Source organism: Cygnus atratus, chromosome 5, assembly GCF_013377495.2.
Source record: "Cygnus atratus isolate AKBS03 ecotype Queensland, Australia chromosome 5, CAtr_DNAZoo_HiC_assembly, whole genome shotgun sequence".
In the NCBI taxonomy this organism is placed as follows: Eukaryota; Metazoa; Chordata; class Aves; order Anseriformes; family Anatidae; genus Cygnus; species Cygnus atratus.
Window position 1 is genome coordinate 40,487,019 of NC_066366.1, and position 21,620 is coordinate 40,508,638.

General features: G+C 39.4%; 1 protein-coding gene across 8 annotated transcripts in view; it reads left to right on the forward strand.

The window, feature by feature from the left end:
* Positions 1-15,957, forward strand: part of MIPOL1 (mirror-image polydactyly 1) — a 195,814-nt gene extending 179,857 nt beyond the window's left edge. For 5 of the 8 annotated variants that reach the window (XM_035539326.2, XM_035539331.2, XM_035539327.2 and 2 more), the window contains 2 exons: positions 9,396-10,320; positions 13,397-15,079. In XM_035539326.2, the coding sequence (XP_035395219.1) occupies positions 9,396-9,462 (67 nt within the window). In that variant the 3' untranslated portion in view covers positions 9,463-10,320; positions 13,397-15,079. Of the gene's footprint in view, positions 1-9,395; positions 10,321-13,396; positions 15,080-15,680 lie in introns of those variants that run through there. The other 3 variants (XM_050710898.1, XM_050710900.1, XM_050710899.1) reach the window with 3 other exon arrangements.
* Positions 15,958-21,620: the final 5,663 nt, after the last annotated feature.

Here is a 21,620-nt window from a genome sequence, read left to right on the forward strand (position 1 = left end):
GCATCAGATAGGAATAACAGACTAGGCCCAATCCAGCAAAATATTTAATTTTAAGCAAGCTTGAAATCATTTTTCCACTACTTAAAGTGTACCTTTACTGAAGAAGGAACTACTTCAACAACAACAACAACAATAAAAAATTGCAGTTTGTGTTTCTAATCTAATACTGAGTCATGGAAGTAATAGCCAGATGTTTTCAAAGCTTTTAATTTTTTTGAACAAGGTTTTTTGGAAAGGCAGCATTAATTGTGTTTGTAGGTATGAGAGCTAACAAAAACTTTAACCCTATAATTGCCCCTGCTTTACTGGTAAGTTTCTCAGTTTCCCTTTTCTAGGTTTTTGCTGTATGTGACGTGGGTATAAGTATACAGATCTAAACACTGACTTGTTGTAAGTCGTAAATCTTTAGGACCAAAATTTAGCATTTCTGTTTCAGATTATGGAATTTTTGTCCATAGAAAGTATCAGAATTCATCTTTTGAATGGAAGACACTGCAGATATTGGGATATGTATAATAAAATTACCATATTTAACATTTTACTCTGGGCCTCATAATACATCAATTTCTGTCACCTCATATAATTATATGACTAAATGATTATATATTAAAATATATAAATATATATATATATATAAAAGAAGGGTATAGTAAGTGCACATCTACATATGATAAAAGGGATATCCTAATTGGAAAACTCAGCAAAAAGTTATTTCATAGGTCTCTGATTTTAAACACTAGGAAAATATTTTACTCTGCTTTTTGAAGAATTTCAGGAGTCTTGATGTAAAGCCAGATTTTTATGCTCGTATCAGCAGAAATTAAAAGCCTTTTTTCCTACAATCAATCTCATTCACATCACCACCAGGCAGAATTGACACCAAGGCTTGAGTCAGTAAGCTCACCAGTTCAGAAAAATTAAAGCTGTCCTTGAAATTAGCTGAAGGTGCACTGCTTCTTTCCTCATTCAGCCTCTCACTCAAGAATTCTCCGATCTCCCAGGAGCAGAACAAAATGTGACACTAAAGCTCATTTCCAGTCACATGGAAGGAACATATAGCAAAAAGGGCCTAAGAGGCCCTTTTTTGAAGGTTCAAAAAAATTTCATGTGAATTGTCATGATGGAATGGTGCAAAAGACAGTTGGAGACTGGTGCCTGCTTCCGAAGAGAGGCTACTGAAGCTCGTTTTTACTTTAATGGCCTTAAACGGATGATAACTTGGTAAAAGGTCTTTGATGTGTTTTAGAGAACATTACACGCGTGTAGAAGACACTTTGGTCTGTGATGCTGAGTCTCAACTGGTAATTTAAAGCTCATTTTTTATGTGCAAATGAGCAGTGAGACACCTTTTCTGTTTTTGTCCCTGCATGTGGGACCACATTGCAACATCACCAAAATAGACAAGCTTCACATTGATAACTTCTATCTGTAATACATTGCAAACATTAAGAGGAGAGGTTGTTTCATCCATGGATTTTTTGTTGGTCCACTACTGCCAAAAGACTGCTCTTTTTTTTTTTTTCTTTCTATAAATACTTTTTAGGAGGATGACTAAGTGTGAGTCGCCCTGAATCCAGAAGTCTGTGGGCACCACTGAATTACACCAGAAGGGTGGGGAGTTCAGCTACCAGTCTGAGCCCGTTGTGAATGGCTTATCACAACTGGGAGCTCAACTAAATCCTTTCTTCTTGCATCCAAACCCTTTTCCATTGTTATTTGATCTCTCAATGATACCATAGAAATCATTCCAGTGTGGGCAACATCACATGAGTCACACAAGGAAGGAATGTTTATTGAAATACATCAAACCCATGCAAAAGTGACTATTTTGAATGTATAGTGGACGGATTGGATGATGGTTTATGGGAAGGAATTTTCTCTCCACAAGCTCCAGATTACTCATGGTCACGAGGGTGGGACCACCTCAGGGAGACAGAACATAGCTGAGAGCTGTCTAGAGCCAGTAAGTCTGCATCAGGTTTTGTAAAATATTTGTGGAATCAAGAAAAAAGCTAATGTTGTCTTCATTGTTTGTGATATCAAGAGAAGTCTGCCAAAGTTGTGCTTTGATGGGGTGGACTTGGGAAGCAGCCTGATCAGTACAGCAGTATTTGAGATTTTACAAACTCGTTGTAAACAAGGCTTGACTAGAATGTGCCCAAAAGGGGAGGGACTGCCTCAGAACAGGCAGCTGAGAAGTTCAGACCTGGCCTTGTAAAGAAGGCTTGTTTGAAATACACAGAAAGGTATAATGTGGTGGTTTCAGACTGACACTTTTAAAGTTTAGAGTCTTTTAGTAACCCCATTCCCCACAGATCCTTAAATGTATTATCAAACTGTTGGTCCTACATTTCATCAGAAATCCTGTCTGTGGTTTTGAGCAGGTTTTAAATAGTAGTTATTTTTGACAACAGATTTTTGATCTTTTTTTTTTTTTTTTTTAATGTTCCTGAAGAAGGATATAGAACAACAAAATCTTCTAAGTAAGTCTTTTTTTGCATTTCCTGAAGTACATCTCAGCTAGATGTAGAATAAGAGAACTGGCTGGTTGTTACTAGTTGACATGATTCAGAGCATGGATTAAGAAACCGAGAGGGGTGGGTTCTGTATCCAACAATTTTGGATGCTAATTCTGCAGCCATTTATGCCTATACTTGTGTGTGTGTGTGTGCATGTACATGAGGAACCCAGTTCAGTTTAAGACTACTTATATATGAAGTTAAACATGAAAAAAGTTTGTGGGTCCTTTCGGTCTTGGTTGGTTGAGCTTCAACAAGTCATTTCCCTTCTCTGCATGCTGTTTTGCCCCATGCAAAGTACACATAATACAAAATACACCTGATGTCTGCCTTTTAAGCACTTTACACAAAAGTTCTGACCTTCCCTTCATATTGTGAGTGTTCAAAGGAAAGAATATTTGCTTTCTGAGATTGTATTGCTCGCCAAAAAAAGGTGGGGAACTGTTCAGAGACAGAATAAGCCTGCCTGTAAATCATGGCTCTATAATGATACCAGACGTTGTACCAAAGGGTCAGACTGGTGTTCATTAGGAGCTGATAGGAAGCAATATTTTTCCCTTTTCAAAAGAATAAATACTGTGATGGAATACTTTCTACAGGGAAGATATATTAGCAATAAAGTAAATCTGCTAGCTTTTCTTAAGCAGATGACAGGGGGTTCCAGGAAGTATTCATCAAGAAAATCCAAGAGATGCTTGCCTATTCATATCAGCACAAACTTTGTGGAAATTCTGTCACAGTAAGTAGTAGGCTTAGGTGGCAAGATTTCTCCTAGAAAAGGGACTAGCTGTAATACCGAGTGAGTGGAAACAATAACTGTCAGTGCTAAAAGTATTTCAAGCTTATGGAAGGAGGCATAGAAAAGGGTTTTCTTGCACAAGTAGGTGTCATGAACTTTGCATAAAACCAGTATATAAACTGTGGGACTGAGGCTGGAGTAATTAGGTGAAGTTCTCTGATCAATACCTTTCACAAGGTGGCATTAAATCCAGCACAGAAGCAGAAGTCCTGATTCTGTATTATTCTGTACTGTGTACCAATCTACATGAATGCAAAGTAGAGTGAAATGCTGTCAAAATAGATCAACTGTGTTTATCACTCACTTTTCCTCCTGCTAGTGGTGGCACAAGGTGAATAGTAATGGTGAGCTAGCTCATAATCTTCCAAACAGAAGGTAGAAAGCAAACGATTTGACAAGATTAGTTATTGTGAACCACAGATAAAGGCTTAATATTTTAGCCAAGGCCTGTGTAAGCCAGGTTTATTTTGAAATATGTCTGCTGTCAGGAGCCCAACTGGCTGTATTTACTTCTAAGTTTAATCATATACAGAATTACTCTTTTGGGTTGAGAAGACGCTGAAAGGGATTTAATAGGAATGCTTGTTTTGTGACAGGGCTTTTCAGAGACAGAATGGCTTGCCCTGCCAAATTTAAGGTCTGTAAGTTTAATGGAACATACTTTTTGGAGTGACATTACAAACAGTGTTGGGCAAGCAGGAATTGGCGGCAGTGCCTGGAGTAATTAGATTCAACACTGTGGTGTACCACAGTTTAGAGCTCACTGATGCTGCTAAATCAGTCTCTAATATTCGATTTTAAGACCAGAAAGGGCTGTTAATACCGGTCAGTCCAGCCACCTGTCTAACACAGGGCACAGAATTTCACCCAGCAATTCCTGCATCAGGTTCAAAAACGCTGCTGAACTGCTGTGTGTCATTTAGAAGACACACAGTCTCCAGTGCAAAAGATGCAGAGGAAACTTTGCTAGGTAGAGGCAGCCAGGTCCATATAAGCTCACGCAGTCTTTAGCAAAATGTTGATTTATGAAGATTCCTGTTACAGACTGGTAGATGACCCATTACATGCACCCAGGTGATGTATTTCAGTGAGTCAATCAAAAATTATTATTGTTGAAAAGTCAGGGTTTTGAGGTGGCAAAAATAATACCTAAAGTTAGTAATAAGAATAATTAAATTTTCACTGAACCACCCAGAGGGCAAGAAGGAGATGCCTCTGTAGCACACAGGCCACTTACTGCAAGGCCATACCCTTACATTCCAGGCTTTGATCCAGTGAATATTTAAGCATCTTATTTAATCAGAGCAGCTTCAATAATTGAAACTGAAAACAAGGCCCCCCCTGAACCCAGTGTTCGCACAGTGCTGCTTCCTGAAGAGGGAAGCAGCTGGAGCGTGATTCTCTTCTACAGACAGTAGACCTGAACCAGTTTCCTCCAGCTTCTTGAGTAAATGATCCTATCCAAGTGACGGGTTTCTAGAAAAGTGATAGCATCATAGCATAGCAGTATCTTCTCCATGTCACTAATTTCCTTCACTTTTGCACAAAATGTCTGAAAACAAGTATGCTGAGTAGGATTCAATGAAATACATCCAAGAAGAAAACTGAAGGAAAGGAGAGGAAAAGAAAATGAGTTGTTTTTGTTTTTTTTTTTCATTCTGAGATGAAATTAAGTGGATTTGTTTGTGGGAATGCTCACAAAACAGTCACTTATTCACAGAGCCCAACTGCTAAATTGTTTGTAATGCATTTTATTTACCTAAAATATTTTTAAATCCTTGGTTTCTAAAGGGAATTAGTGTTAACAAAACACATTCCACAAGAAGCCAGAAATCATGCAAGTAAGGCCATCTTCGTAGCCTAAGCCTAATCTTATCTACTGGAAAGATAACCAAGGGTTATAGTTTAGGTTTATAAACCTTTATATAGCATTTCAAAATCCAAGAGGGTTTTGTTTTTATCACTTAACCCCCACATCTGCAGGTAGAAGCTATTGTTTTCAGCTAGTCTATATATTGCTTTGCAGATTAAGGCATAGGCTACTTGAAGGATGCTTTTTTGTTTCAGTTGAGTATACATTTTGGCTACTTCTGGGGCATGATGCCCTGCAGGATTATTCTGTGATGCTGTAACTCGGTCATGTACAGAACTTGTGGATAAAGGCCAATGCTCTCATTTGGAGTGAGTTCCTTTGAGCAGAGAAGGAGCAGTGTGGGAGGATCTACATGGATTTTTACTGATCCCAAGCTCCAGTTTAAACCTAGATTTCTTCAGCAGTCAGCAATACAGTGGTTACACCAGTAGGTACCATCTTTGCAACTATACATCCAGCTTCTGGGCTCCTCAAACAAACTTCTCTGTCAGTAAGAATTGTAAGTCTGCCTTATTGAGCATGATTGAAGAACCAAAATAGTTTATATTCAAGGGAGTAAAACTCTGTAAATCTCTGCTAAAAGTCAAAGGAGGTTGTCAAACAGTTCAGGAACTATGTAAGAATATTCCATATAACATCATGCTCTCTGTATAGGCATTTTGTTAGATGGTGGTAAGAGAATACAATTTGGAATAATTGGAAGAGTAATTGAGAATAGTGAAGAATCTGTCTTGGGGAAGACATTGGTGGCGACGTTCATGTTTAGGTAGCCTTCCTCTGAAGATGAGGAACTTCTTAAAGCTTAGCAACACTTTTAAAAGTATGTGTTCAAACTGGTAATACTATAACAGCAAGCCCCTCAAGTATTTTTTTTTATTATTTCTGTAGTAAAACACAGATTCCCCCGATACTGAGGAATAATTAAGCCACTGCAATTCAAGACTCTTCACAATGATGAGTGTTTTGCTAACTTCTCCTGAGTGTCATATTGCATGTTGCATCGATACTATGAAGACTGTCTCCTTCACAAGCAAAAAAAATGTCATTTGTTAAACCAGCATCCTAGGATACTATCAAATGTAGTCAGTACTTCTTTCAGTTAAGTAAAGTATGGTGAGGCTATACTGGCAGATATATCATGATTGGACAAAATAATAAAAACTGTTTTCTTCAGGTCACTGTCCTCTGTATTTTGAATCAAACTCTGCAGATCCTGAGACTTTTAGAGTAGTTCCCAGCACCTCCCATTCTGCTGTTTAGATATTTCAGTTAGTTTTTATCTTGAGGTATTCCTTCAGTTGACCACAGATTAAGACGCTCAGCTTCCAAAAGGAGCTGCCTGCAGTAACCCACCAGGCTTGATGCAAAGCCTGATCAATAAGGCATGATTCTGTCATCCTCACCCCTTGCAGGTAGTGCCTCATTTACACAAATGGCCTTATTAGCTGTCTTTTATTACTCACAAAGAAAAATGTTGCTTATTGTGAGTCAGGATGGCAGAGTTGGGCCCTTGGTGAACAAAGAGTCCAGGATTATCGTTCTGAAAAGCCCCCTGAGGCCTGTATCAAGAGTTATTAACCACTGATTCAGCCCATAGCATTATTTTGTAGGCTTAAGTGGGATTTTAGTGGTATATTGGGTCTTGTGTGTGTGTAGGGGTGAATTTTGCCCTCTGTTATTTTATCTTATAAATAGCTGTTACAGTTTCTCTTTTACATTATTGTTTAAATCTCTTTCAAAGGTATGGATTCTTAATCCCCTGCTGTTTTTTTTTTCTTTCTTCTAATAAAGAATAAATAAATTTGCAAATCCACACATCACTGAAACAAAAGGCAAATAAGCCCTGCACAGTTTGTTTTTGGTGCTGGATACCTCATTTTGATGATTTCAGTCATCATTCATTTGAAAGGCAGAAGCTATGATTGTTAAGCCTCATTATTTTCAATGAAGCCTGACAGTTTCAAGGTTAAACAGAAGACAGCTACTTTCATCCCAGTGGTATTTCTCTTCAAACATGGGCAGCTCCTCACTAACTTGCCTGCTCCGATGTGCAGTGCCATTGGTTGGTCACAGAGTGGTGCACATCTAAGCCCAATTGTAGGACAGTGCGTAAGCAGTGACCCTATAACCTGTGTCCCTGAAAGAAACCTCAATTATTGAAGGCATTTTTCCCCTGCTTCTATAAGCCACACATGATTTCTTTTTAACTGAGCGGTGATTTAAATAAGCTGTGGTCTCAAATTTTGTTATGTTTCTGCTGCTTATCAGAAAACAATTGGCAGCTCCAACCTTCTGTTTGCCCAGACGGTTTGAAATGTTTCTCCTCTCCTTTATGTTCCTGAAGCACATTAGAGAGGGTGTTAGTGAGAGGGACCTCCAGTGATATTTAAAGTGGTGAGAAAGCTGCAGTGCTGCTTCTGAACGTAAAAAGGTCGAAAGTTGTCATTGCTGTTGAGGGTGAGGACTGATCTGTCATTGCTTTCTGAAATTGCACATGGACTAAGAACTGATTTAACAGGGGAACATCTCAGGAGGAGGGGGTGACAAAAATATGACCTATCAGTAACTATGAGTTAAAAGTCTTAGAACACAGAAAACATAGATTCATCCACTTTAAGGAGTAAACACACTGTGAAATCCCTGACTTTATACTTGCATGGACCGACTGCAGTGAGTTAGGGCTGCCATAGATGTATGTCACAAATACAGAAAAAATGCACCAGCTGTTGAAAACAGAAAACTGATACATGGGCAATTGGAGGGAAAGGAATAGCTAAGAAGTGCCTTTTTACCTGTGCTTAAAAAGTGATTAAAAGCAGATTATTTAGAGTCCCTGTGGAACAACTAGAGCCAGCTGAACTTTCCCCATACATTTCCTGGTGTCTGATAATTGTGTTAGGGTGGTGAATTCTTAATCAAGTTTCAGGAATTAAGTCACCTGGTGAGTACAATAAGAGGTGTAGCTTCATGGCACTTTGGTGGTTCCTGGAAAACAAGAGTGTTTCAATACGTACCATGTGTGTTAGTCATGATTTGTGACAATAAATCCAAGATGTGTTAACTAGTTTTCCTGCACTGAAGTTACTAATGTATCCCATTAGATAAAATACGTTTTACAGTTTTGATAAAGCTGTTATATTTTTATTTCCTATCTACATTCCTCATGTTATATAATATAAAAAAATCTGTCTTTTCAGATAAGAAAAATTGTTCAACTTCACAATAGTGAATACAGCTACATGAACTTGCAATTGTTTTTATCCATTATAAAAGTTGTGTGCATAATATGGCTCTGAAAGTATTCCAGTACTTCCAGTACGCAGTGTCTAGTTTTATATAGTTAGTTTATTGGTGGGAGAGCTTTCATGGAAGAATTCAGTAAAATACAGATAAATTGAAGAAATCACTTGAATGCCTGATTGCACGGGAGTGCTTAAGGTAAATGTGTACAAATAGAAAAACCCTGAACAAATTTAGGCCCATGCGTTTGCCGATATACCAAAGGAAAGAACAAATTAAGCCAATGAAATGCTGGACATGCTTATAGCCCATGCATTAAAATTAAGAGAGGATTAGGTGGTTCTCTGTCCCACTTACTTAGACTTAATTTTTGCGTAGTCTACATAACAATCATACAGGCCACCTTCAAATATCAGCATGCACAACCTCAGAAACCTTCTTATGTATTTTGAAAAAGCTTTTGATATAAAAGGCATAGGTTTGGGGGCATAAATTTATAAATTGGACAATCAAAGTATCTCGCACTGCTGGATAATGGGCATGGTATTTTTTTAAGGGAAACAACAGCTAAGTGTTACATTTAACAAGAACCATGGACTGCTCAGATTTTTAAAGTACAAAAACCGAATGTCCTGCTAATAGCAAAGGGTATATTTGCCATGATTACTGCAAAGGGTTTTGTGTTAGTTCTGTATGAGGGTTCAGACACTACATATAGTACAAAAGAAAAGCAAGTTGGTATATATCACTGACTGCAAATGGATTGAGTTGTAGGTTTAAAAGTTTTCCGTAAGTTGTCTGCATTTTCCCTTAATGTCTGTCTTTTACAGTAGTGCTTTGTTTCTGAGCGTGACCACCACCAGGACAGCTTGGTTCAGTGCAAACACTGTCTCTTTCAGCCAGAACATTCCTAACGTTAGCTTCCTTTTTTTTTCTCCTCTCCCTCTCCCCTGCCCCCTCTCAGGTTGGAAAGGCTGGTGGACGTCCTGAGGAAGAAGGTTGGAGCAGGGACCATTAGGACCGTGATCTGATTGAAAGCTCTAGTCTAAGGAAGCATTCACATCTGGTGACCAGGCTGCTTCATTCAGCACTGTGTAAACACTAAAGCCTTAACTTAGCAAACAGTTGTTAGAAGTGGGACACTCCAGCGACATTCCAAGCTGAGATAAAATCAAATCATAAATGTTTAACTACTTTGCTGCTGAGTTCTGTGATTTGTTGAAATGTTTCACTGCAAACATATATTTGTTTTTAAGCAGATGCATTGTGGCTCTGTATACTGTGAAAAATGATGTAGATGCTTATTTTAACAGTCTGTTCTCTCAGTGTTACTAGACTACAGTCTGCTGCAAGGCACAGCTTGGCCGTGTTTTCAAATACTGCCAGCTTCAGGTGCAAAATCCTGGAAAGCAGTTTCAAAATCTAAATCCCTTACGTTATTTATGAAACTGCAAACAGTCCAGTATTTGTATGTTAAATACAGTAATTGATAAAGTAGGTTCACATTCAAGAAATAACTCTAAACACTATATTGAAGATTTTTTTCCTCCTTACTCGTAGCCCATTGAATTGCAGCTAGGAACTCTAGCTACATCTAAAGGAAGGATATACATATAGCTTTATACAGCAGTTGAATAACTACTGCTAGTACATGGCATTTTCAGCATACATTAAAAAGAAATGTACAGTTAGGTTTCACTGGGGGAACAGCTGGGTAAATAATCATAAATTGCTCTGTGAAAGCCTTGTGACACTGTGCAGTATCTCAGACAGTGGGGAAGGTTTCCTGCGTTGTTTTTGGTCAGTCCTCTGTCCTTTCCTATGAGGGGAAATCCTTCAGATGTTCAGAAATCACCTTACAGAGTCAAAACTCATCTCTTCGGTATAAGGTGAGTGGCTCACTCATTCCCTACAGGATTTTTTGCCAGCTTTATCTTGACTTCTGATTGCTCTGCAGTGCAGGAATACCATCCAGGTTGGGTTTGAGGCCAGAATGCCAACCCTCTGCTTTGCATACCTTTGAAGTGCCCTGGGAGTGAACTTGAAGGTTTGATACAATCCTAGAGGGAGGGAGGAGATAGAGGAGTGGGGAGGAAAATCTGGGGTACACAGTCATTGTAGGCCTTACAGATACACAGGGAGAGTTGGCCCTAGAGGGAGGAGCCAAACATCTCCATGTATTCTGCATGTCTTTGTCACATGAACAAAGGTGAGCGGAGAGGTCAGCTCAGTGCTCATAGAAACCTGCTCAAGAAGGGCAGCTGTAAACTCTAAGCAGCCCACATTCAGTAATGAGTCTCGGGAGCATGGTGGTCTTTGAGCTATGGCCAGGGCTAGCCAGCTCAGTCAGGGTGTATGTAGCTCCTAAGGCTTCTGCTTGGTCACTCTGCTTTGTCTTTAATGTTGTTGTGCTGTCTTCCCTCTTAATGTTTGCTTGTACAAATGTAATGATAGGGCAGTCTACCAAGGGGAAAAAAAATGAGGAAGAAAATGAAATTTCAATTTGGGGTTGGGAGAGACAATTCAATGCTTTTTTTTCCTTTCACGAAATTCCACATTAAACCATCATCATCTGCAGACCTAAGCTCCTCTTAGTTTCAGTCCACCAAACCTGGCCCCTTGCAGGGAAATGAGTATCATTCTTTCAAGACAAATTTACCAAAATCTCTTCCAGAAAATTCTGAAGTGCTCTTTTTAAACTTTTGGACAACCGTGAGATAGCCAGTGAGGCTAAAGTCTCCCCATGACACCTACTCAGCAGGAAGAAAGCTTAATGCTTCCAGACCAGAAGACTGTCCACAGCACCAGCCCCTTCACCCTCTCTGGTGTGCTGCTGTCCAGCATTTGGACAACTCAAGTGCTCTTTTATCCACTGTCCTCTTTGATCCTTAAATCACTAATTGGAAGACAAGATCTAAGCTGTTGGTGCTGTTGAACCAATTCTGCTTTAGGGAGCTGGTAAGGAAGAAATGAACATAAAAACATGAGAACTGCTGTACTAGGGTAGAACAAAGGTCCAGCTAGCCCACAGACTGTCTTTGGCAATGACCAGTAGTAGATGTCTAGGAAAGGGTGTAAAACTGGGACAGCACTAGTGACCTTTCTCCCAGGTGCAATTTGGCACTGAGGGGCTTTCTGAGCCAAAAGTGATGTCTGTATTTAGCAGCATTTTTTTCATCACCTGTTTTTTAATCCATTTAAACTTTTAGTATCTGCTCTTTCCTGCCACACTGACTGAAGAAATATTTCCTTTTCTTTGTTATGAACAAGTTATAGTTATTTGTTATCACTTTGTTTTTCTATTAGAGAAACAGTGAACAACCATTCCCTGGCCATACCTTTTCTTGGGCCTCATGAGTTTATGTATTTCATGTCATTCCCCCACCATCTCTTTTCCAAACAGAAGCTCTAGTCTCTTATAAAGAAGTTGTCTCATGTTTTTAATTGGCCTTGTCATGCTAATATGTTTCTTTTCCAGTTCTTCCGTGTTTGTACTGTGATAAAACCAGATTTGTGCATGGTGTTCAAGCTGTGGACAAACTGTGACTTTATCAGCTCTCATGATTATGTTTTCTATTTCATTCTCCAAGCCATTTGTGATCATTTTTAGCATTGTGCACAGGGCTTTTGCTTTACCTAGTGAGCTGTCTTTATCTCAGCCCATGAGTTCTCGCACTTCTACCTTTTTGATTCTCTCCCCCATCCCACCTGGGGAAGTGAGCAAGCAGCTGTGTGGTGCTGAGCTGCCTGCTGGGTTAAACCACAACAATTTGATTTATCGCAGCTTGTGTCTTTTGAATTAGTACTTTTATAATAAAAGTAATTACTTTAGATCTTCAGTTATAATATTCAGCTCAGAGTTCATCATAGGTTGTACAAAGTCTGAACCATTCTCTGAACACACAACTTTGCATGATGGGTATCCATGGCACCTGATGTTTTAATGTGCATTCCCTGATTGATTTTCACTATTTCCTATTCCATCTCTTCTCACAGCTCATCTTTACTACTACAGTAGCAGGGTACAATCAGCAAATATCACCATTTCCAAATTACCCCCTTTTTCAAGGTGATTTCTTAGGTTGAACAGCATGGGGTCTGGCAAAGATCCCTGGAGAACAGCAAAGTAGCTTCCCTTCACTGTGAAAATGATATATTTATTCTTAACTATTGTTTTAATCTAACTTTTAACTACATATTTTCCCATATAAAGATCTTTCTTCTTACTCATTTGTCAGCTTTGATAAGGAAGCTTGTTTGCTATTTTGGAAATGCAAGTTTACTTAATCAGGGCTTGTTTTCCATGCATGAATGTGTTAAGTTCCTCCTTCCGCGGGTGTATCAGAATTCCTCACCTTCCCCTAAGTCCTTCCTCCTCTGAGCGAATTGTCTTGTGAGTGCAGGCTCCATACAGCAAGGCTGTTTGACCTCCCTCCTCTTGTGTCAGCTGGCTTTGTTTAGGAAAGTAGCATCAGCCAGGCTAAAGCAGTCTAATACGTGTACATAATACTTGATTCTCTACATTTAGAAGATAATTTTGTTTCAAATTTTTCCTTTTAAAATATTGTATCTAAGGTGAAAAAATGCTTCCTGACCCTGTCTTATGTCTTGTACCAAGTAGCCTGAAATTTAATGAGCTTTTTAGTAAGTTTTTTTTAATCATCCTGTAGATAAAGGACTTTGAATCATAATTAAAATAGGTATTGATTTTTAAAAATCATCTAGAAAAGTTTGTCTTGTTTTGAAAGGACCTTTGAAAATTCACTGTGCTGAGAGGTGAAAATTCAGAAACAGTTGGGCACTACCTCCTCCTTACTAACAACCTGGTGTGTGGTCTTCAGCAAATCCCTTAGTGACAGTTGTAAAAGGTATGCAAGCCCTCAAGAGGTACATAGGCACCTTGGGGGAGCTTTCAAACACATCTGTGCTGTTAATGTCAAAACACTTTCGCTTCTTCGCCCACAGGAGTGAACGATGAAGGTCACACAGCCCCAGTAATGGAGGCCCAGCCTTTAGTGCCTTCAGGTGAATTTCTGGCCCTGATGAACTCAGTCTGAGTTCTTCCTTTCAGTATAATGAGGGCAGGAACTCTGATCTGGCATGTAGAAATACGCAATAATGATAACATGGGTTAATTGGCTTTTATTTTACAGTTTATTCACTGAGAGGTGATTGATGTCTGCGCAGAGCTCTGAAGGTGAAGAAAACGCCTGCCCCATATAGCAGACATGCAATAGTCACTTCTGTCCTAATTTACAAGAGAAGGATGAGATTGCGTCAGATTAACTAACAGGAGTAGCAATTCATTTGCCTCCCAATGGAACAGCAGAGTTCATGATGAAAGGTGGTTCACCATAGGCAATGCTTATGGTGGCAGTTGTAATTACTGGTCAGATTAGTGTCTCTGCTGTTTTGCAGAGTACTGAGATGTTCAGAAACATCCATCCCTTGTGAGATTTTGTGTGTTTCTCTTGATGATCCTGCAGCACACTTGCATTGGGAGCCATTTCTGTTATATGCCAGAGTAAAATATGTAAATAGCATCATGTTGGCTCGGGGTAAGAGCATTATTAATGCTTTTTGGCACTGTAATTATATTCATAGTAAGCCTTCCCTAAGCCCACACTAATTAACAATATTGTAACAAATCAACTTTAACAGGAAAGAACTGTGGACCTTTAGTCATTTAGTACTGTTTTTCATTCAGCCCACAACCCAAAACTGGTAGCATGGTTTTCTGTACTAGTGTTGGGAAAACTACTGATATTTGAAAAGTTCAGAGCCAGCTCAGTCTTGTTAGCAGAATCCTGTAGATGAAGTCAGTTTGATTCCTCTTTAAATATATTCACAAGAAAGATTCATTAGTTAATTGTTAATGTAGGGGAATATTAAAACAGCTTTTATAAATAAGCCATCATATTGAAATAGTTTAGTAATGTCAATATGTTGTCACTTGCACATGTATTTATCTATTTATTCCAAATCACAGGACGCTTTACAAATATTCACCTTAATTTTCAAATTAAATGGCTTTATAAATATTCTTATCAGGTGATCAAGAGTTGTAACATCCTTAATCCATCTTGCTATCTAAATGTCAGGATTTCTCTGTGCCTTTATTTTATTCATTTAGAATAATTCCAGATGAAGGCTGTTAGGGTTATTTTATCTTCTTTTTAATTTGTACCCCAAAGATTTTCCTCACATACAAGAATTAAATGTGAGGCACATTTAAATCTCTGACTGGCAGTTTCTCTGATTCAAGTCTTGCTGTGATCTCAGCGTTATATATACTGACTCTTATCATTGTAAAATTTCACATCAGGTCTGCAGAGCTGGACTTTGTTTGTTCTTCTCATGCATTGGTAAATAAAATGCATTCACGAGTCCAAAAAAACAAAGTGGTGTTCCCATATTAGGTTGATTATAAGTCAGCTGTTGAGCTTCAGTGGTCTAAACATTTCATTCTTCAGTTTTGTTGGGAGCACACGTGTTCTGGGAGGCTTTTAAACAAATACTTGAAATGGTTGAAAGATTTACATTGCCAGTGCCTAGCTAAATATGTAGTCTTAAGAAAAGACATGGTTTATTTTGGCACCATTTGAAAAACTCAAATATTTTAAACATTTGTTAAGTTCGAGCTTGCACATTTGAACGAAAAGTTTGCATTCCAAAATTGCATCTCAGGTTACCTGTCTCTCTCTTTTGTATTTTATAATCCCTTTATTAAAATAGTCTTTGCAAAAGAAGTTGAGTTTTGGGGTGTTTTGTTTTGTTTTTGAGTTAATTTTAAAATATTGCTATTTACTTAATCAATTATTAATTATTAAGTAATTAATTATCAATTATAATATATCAATTATTAATTATTTACCTGGTAACTCAGCTCAACTAAACATCAAAAATGCAAGTCCACCAAAGTGTTTTCAGCATTTAGAGCTTTGGACTTGTTTGTAAAATTAATCAAATACAGGGATATTGGCCAAATCCTGCAGAATATTTAGTTATTCTGTGTGCTGTGATGAGTAAGTACTAGCCCCGATGTTGGGTGCAGACCCAGACAACAGAGAAAACAGGTTGAACTGATAAAATAGAATAGCTCAAGGAAAAAGAAAAGCTATCTTTTGCCTGGAGTTGTTTTTCTTTTCTGTCTTTCCTTCCCTTGGCAGAAGGGGGTGGGAGGGGGTTGCAATGTTTAGTCTAATTTTTTTTATTTTAAAAATAATTGCCACCTTTGATTTTCCCGTAGGTTTTGACCTGAAACTTGACTGAAACTTTGACTGAAACTTAAAAAAGTGAGAATGTATAAATTGAAACCACTACATTTTGTTTAAATCCCACCAGATCAACAAATACTGGAACACACCACTACAATCGTGCACATGCTTTGGTGTGTTGCCCAGTCAACAGCCGACTGCGAAGGGTCACACCCCTTTCTGAGAAGCTGTCATCAGGAGGCATTTGGCATGTTTCCTCCATGGTTACCTTGGGCCAAAGGTCCAAATACTGCCACATTCACAGGAGCTCCTAGGTATTTGAACAGCTTCTGAATGTGGTAGAAGCAGATCCATTATCATATGGTAAAGCAGCAACATACCAGGTAGAATTGGTCACACCTGATAAACCTTGTAGAATATGTTACATGAATTTACAATGATTAACACTCATACATGAATGTGCACGCTGCATTTCACATAAAATTGACAAATGTAATGCTTTCCCAAAGAATTCAAAGGATGGAAACTATGGTATATTTTTGATAAAATAATTATGGGAGGGGAAGGGAAGGGAAGGGAAGGGAAGGGAAGGGAAGGGAAGGGAAGGGAAGGGAAGGGAAGGGAAGGGAAGGGAAGGGAAGGGAAGGGAAGGGAAGGGAAGGGAAGGGAAGGGAAGGGAAGGGAAGGGAAGGGAAGGGAAGGGAAGGGAAGGGAAGGGAAGGGAAGGGAAGGGAAGGGAAGGGAAGGGAAGGGAAGGGAAGGGAAGGGAAGGGAAGGGAGCTCAAGATGCAAAAATGAAAAACTACTTTGACACTACTCTAATTCGTTGTCTGAAGCCTCAGGACCTTTGTTCATTTGTGTTTGGCTTTCACTATTGTGCCGCTATTTCATAAGTTCTTTGTGATCAAATAGGTAAACTGCTTACAAATATCAGTCTATGAGAAATGAGGATACTGGTGTCTAAGTGGAAATCTAAGCAAGATTTCAAATATCTCCACATGAAAGTCAGTTTCAAAAAGTTAACTACTCTCTTCACCTGGATATTTAGATTATTCAGAGAACATACTTGACTCAGATGCAGCCTCTGTAGAAGTATACTAGACTAGAAATAGAATAACAAACAGTAGGAAGTCTCCATCAACACGTGCTCATAGCGCTCATATCGCTCCCATTTACTGCCTTAATATACTCTATAAAATTATCAGCTATGTTTCTTCCACTTTACGTAGAGAAAAAATATTTCTCACCCCTAGCACTCTACCAATGCAGGGAGAACATCAATATTACAAATTAAGGTTGCCAAACATCAGTGGTACAGTTAAGCAAGAGAGGGAGATGCAAGAATAGATAAAGACTTGGAATGTGATCTGCTATGGCATTTGTTATATAAACTTGTTTTAAAATGGAGGTGCACAAATGAAACGCTTCAAGCTATGACCTCCAGTATGGCAAAACAAACCTACCACTTAACTGTATTCTTACTAGAGAGGACACTAGCCTCGCACACAGTCCAAAAATGTAGGGTTCCATATCCATGTCATAGGACATGTGGGGCTCCAAAATACCACATCATGCATTTTGGACCTAGAGTTATGAATTCTCAATGTATGATCCAGTCAGCAAACTGAGAAAGATGTAAGTAAATCATAGCTTCAGCTTGGATTCTCCTTCCTGTCAGGCAAGGAAGACACAAATCAGGACACCGGGACTGCCCTATTGGTGCTAAAGCAGCAAAAAGGAAAAGTGAAAGATAGAAATTACAGTTTGAGCAGAACAGCAGAAAGGAATTTTGGGGAAAAAAAAAAAAAAAGAAAGAAAAAAAATGCACAAGTGTGGAAGCTTAGTCTGCTTCAGATTAAAAAAATAATGATTGTCACTGAGTGACAGAAATACTTTGCTTTGCATAACCAAAGAAGTGAAAGTCAAAGCACAGCAGAGCTTTTAAAATCATCTGAATGTAGGTGTCTCACTAAGGCTAAAGTTGATGTGAGAGCATAAGGCTAGAAAATGTGTTGAAATTTGGTTTTGTTCATTTTTTTTCCACTATATTCTTGTTTGATAGGGCAAGCTACCTTGGTTCTAAATTTTGAATAAGACAACATTCCTAATTAACGTTTAGCTGGTTTGGTCACTGTATAACCAATATGTACAATTGGCAGTGTCCCCTTTGCTTCTCACAGGTTGAGTAATAGAAATGGCAGTTGTCCTATCAACTAAGGCTGTTTTGGTATAAATATGGCATAAAAGTAATCATATCAAAATAGTAAATATTGAGCCCTTTTAAGGTTTTCATCGAGAAATCTCAGCACCTGTTTAAAAATAATAATAATAATAATAGTACTTTCTCCCATAGATTGGTAAAATAAATGGCCAAATATATATTTGATTGCATGTTGGATGTCTTCACACTGGACCTGATCAGAATTGACTAAACTAGACTGAAGGTTTTCTTAACATCTCTACTGGTGCAGGCATTGTGTGTCCAGATGTAAAATCTTACTGTGGCTCGTGTGCATCTGAAATGCCACCTCTGGCCATGCACAGCTCTTCTTCACAACATTTCTAACAGTTACACTCTGTCTTGCAAAGCCACAGCTTCTTCTGTCCAAAAGAGTAGTTCTCCATCCTGACCCAAAGGCATTGCATATGGGACTAGCTGCATACAGGTATGGTACTTTTGGATGAGAGTTTGCTCCCCTCCTGATAGCTTGAAGTGCAGGAGGAGAACACAGATGTGTAAACTCAGGCTGTTCTCTGTGTTAAGCAGAGACTTGACTAAGGATTGTGCTGCCAGTGTGCAGGGATATCTGTGGAGAGGGAGAGGCAGGGCTGTCATCTGCAGAAATACAGCATCAAACATCTGAATACAGTAGTGGCTGCCATCACATGACTGGAGTAGAGGCCAGAAAGCTTCACAGTTTTGCTCTGCTTTGATCACATAATGGAGAAACTCAGCTCAATTGCTTTTCAAGCAGCTAAATGCCCTGCTCCCTCCATATTTTGCTTGTCTGCTCATGATAACTTTATTTCCCAAGAGCTCTAACAGCCACTAGAGTAAGACTCTTATAAATCTGAACTGCCTGTGCCTAAAGAAAATATGCTTTCATCAGTGTATTTTTGTGAAATCCCACAGGACTGTTCTCAACATTCCTATACAGCTAAGCCACAACTGCCTGTTGTAGCTCTCTTCCCTGATTTTCAGTAATAGCATTATTCTCGTAAATTTCCAGTCATTGAGATTTGATCTGCGAATGACTAATATTGCATGTCACAAAGAGTTTCATACAGAACCTCACCACCCTTGCACAGACTCATTTCCTGTGGAGCCAACCATTCGTTATCAGGTGAGCTGCTATCTGTTATCTCATTAAATGTCTGATTTCTTTTTTTTTCACTGCTGTTGGCATTTTATCTTCTTAGGGCTCTTCTCAAACCACCTGCTGCAGGTGCCTAACTGGCTGTTGTGACTATTGCTCTCCACTAGTAGTAAAGTGAGCCAAGGTCTGGCAGGCTGAACCACATATTACCCTCTTGACCCAGGATGTGTAGGAGATATACCACCACCTGTCATAGGCATGTCCTGTTCCCGCCTTCCACCCCACCCCCACCCCCAGCCTGCCAAACCTGTAAATTATGTCTTTGGTTCCTATTTAGTTACTCTTCTACCTAAGTGATTCATATACAACATGTGTCTAGCTAGCTAACAGGTCGGTTTATAGTGATTATAATACGTGCATATGGTATAGTTCAGCCCAAAGAAAAAGATTGCCTTGGCTTGAACAGATATTGCTTTTTGTAAAGGTGGAAAACACTGATAGAGTGGCTCAGCAGGTAAAAAACCCATGGAAAGCTCCTTCTCCTCCTTAATATACTGTTGCTTTTCCGTTGAACTCACCCTGGTAAAGCTGGATGCCAACCAGGCTGGCATTAATTCCATCACACCTTGGTCTGTTACAGAGTGGCTTCCCTTAAAGCTGGTCCCAGGTCTTCACATGGAACTGCACACATGAGGGGAATTACAGATCCCTGACTATAGAGCGTGGAGAACCCACTGCTGTTATTGCACTTGTTTTCTAGACTATCTCTTCTGTCATCTCCAGACCAGAAGATCTCATTACTCTTCTTTTTTCTGTGGAGTTAGAGTGATTTACTCTCCCAAATCCTTCCCCGTTTTGACAACTGGAGACCATTAATAAACTACCATTAGCCTTTTGTTGGATAAACTGAGCAAGGGGAGCTTCTGATATCACCTACCAGATATTGCTCAGACAAGAAGGCATTCTGGAATCCTTTCTGATTCTTGGGTGTGGAGATACTTGAATTGGACACTACTGCTTTCCTGGTCTCAGACATGCTCTGTATGAAGCTGATCTCTCCCTGTCCTTCTCCCGATCCCAAGGACCATGCTCATTTGCTAAGGCACAGCACCACCCAGGACGTCGTGCTTGGTGGGATACCCAGCATGTCCACCCAGTGATACAGTCTCCCACCCTGTAAGCATGCTCTGCATCCTCGAGTCAGTTGCATGACCTTGTCTCCATGGTGTTAAAGGAACCTGCCTTCAATTCAGACAGTAGATTGTATCTGAAGTCAAAATAAATTACCTCAATAAAAGTGAAGTTGGAGGGAGATAAAGAGGGGAAAAAAAAAGAGAAGAAAGTAGTGCAGGGGCTGAAGGATGAGCAGGGTGTGGTGGCAGAATAAAGGAAGAGGGGAGAGGGATTACAAAGGAAAGGACAAGAACATGGGAAAGGAGAAAAAGAGGGGGTTGAAATACAGCAGGAATAAGTTGGCACCTAAGTGAGAAAAAAAAAAATCAACTTCTGAGAGAGGATGGAAAGGGAGCACTACAATGAGAAGGAACAACCTGAGCAAGAATAAAAGTAGAGCTAGAGAGCCATTCAGAGACATGTATTTGTTGTCCATTCTTCCTTTAACATTTTCAGGATGTGGGAGAGACCAGATAGAAACTGATCCGAGGTACAAAACAATAATGCAAGAGTAAGCTGAACAAAAGATGATAAAATAGATGTGGAAGTCTCATTTTAGTAAGCTCTGCTTCATGAATGCTGATTCCTGTATCCTTTATTTTTATTGCTGGACCATGAATGGTCCCAGTAATGGAAAGAAATAGCTGCCTGTCATAGCCATCTGAAAGTCACAAAAAGCTGAAGCGAGGAAGATGTCTAGTAAGGCTGCTACATAAAAAAAAAAAAAAAAAAAAAAAGTGATTGTGCAGTCAATCTTGTTGGTTTAGTTGTGTTCCATGGTGATTTTAATTACACTGTAACTTGAGCTAAGTTAAAGCATGGCAAGAATAGTGGCTGGGTAGAGGAGGTTAGTGGAATGCGAATGGAAAGAAGTGGTGTCGGGAGCAGGTCTGATGAGCAGGGGGCGAAGCTGCTGGTGGCACCAGCATAACAGGGAGCTGCTCCCAGAGGCAGGCAGGGCTGGCAGTGAGGGATGACAGCCACTCATTGTCATGGTGATACTGCACTGACCATGAAAGGGAGGGAGAAACACGTCCCTGCTGATGGTTAGGAGAGACAAGGTCAAAAATAGGACTTAGGGGTGTCATGGGAACAGAACTGCAGAGCTGAATGCCAACATGGAGAACTCACTGTCCCAGGCAGACCCTTCACAAAATATGAGGCCATACCTTGAATTCACTCGAGTTTTGACATAGCTGACAGCAGTACTCCATCACGACCAGAGGGGTATCCAGCCGCTGGGTGGTAACTGAGCTTTCAGGTCGATCAGTAGTGGATGGCACTAACATCAGTTATGCCACTGATGGACTCTAAATGAATACTGTTGGAATAAGCAATGATATCGGAGCTGTGTGCTCTGCAGCAATTGAAAGAAAAATTATCTAGATGACTAGCACAGAGAGGCAAGAATTTTTGACCAAAGTATTGTTAGCAACATTAACACGTTGATTGAAATACACCTGACACTTCTACCTTGAGGGC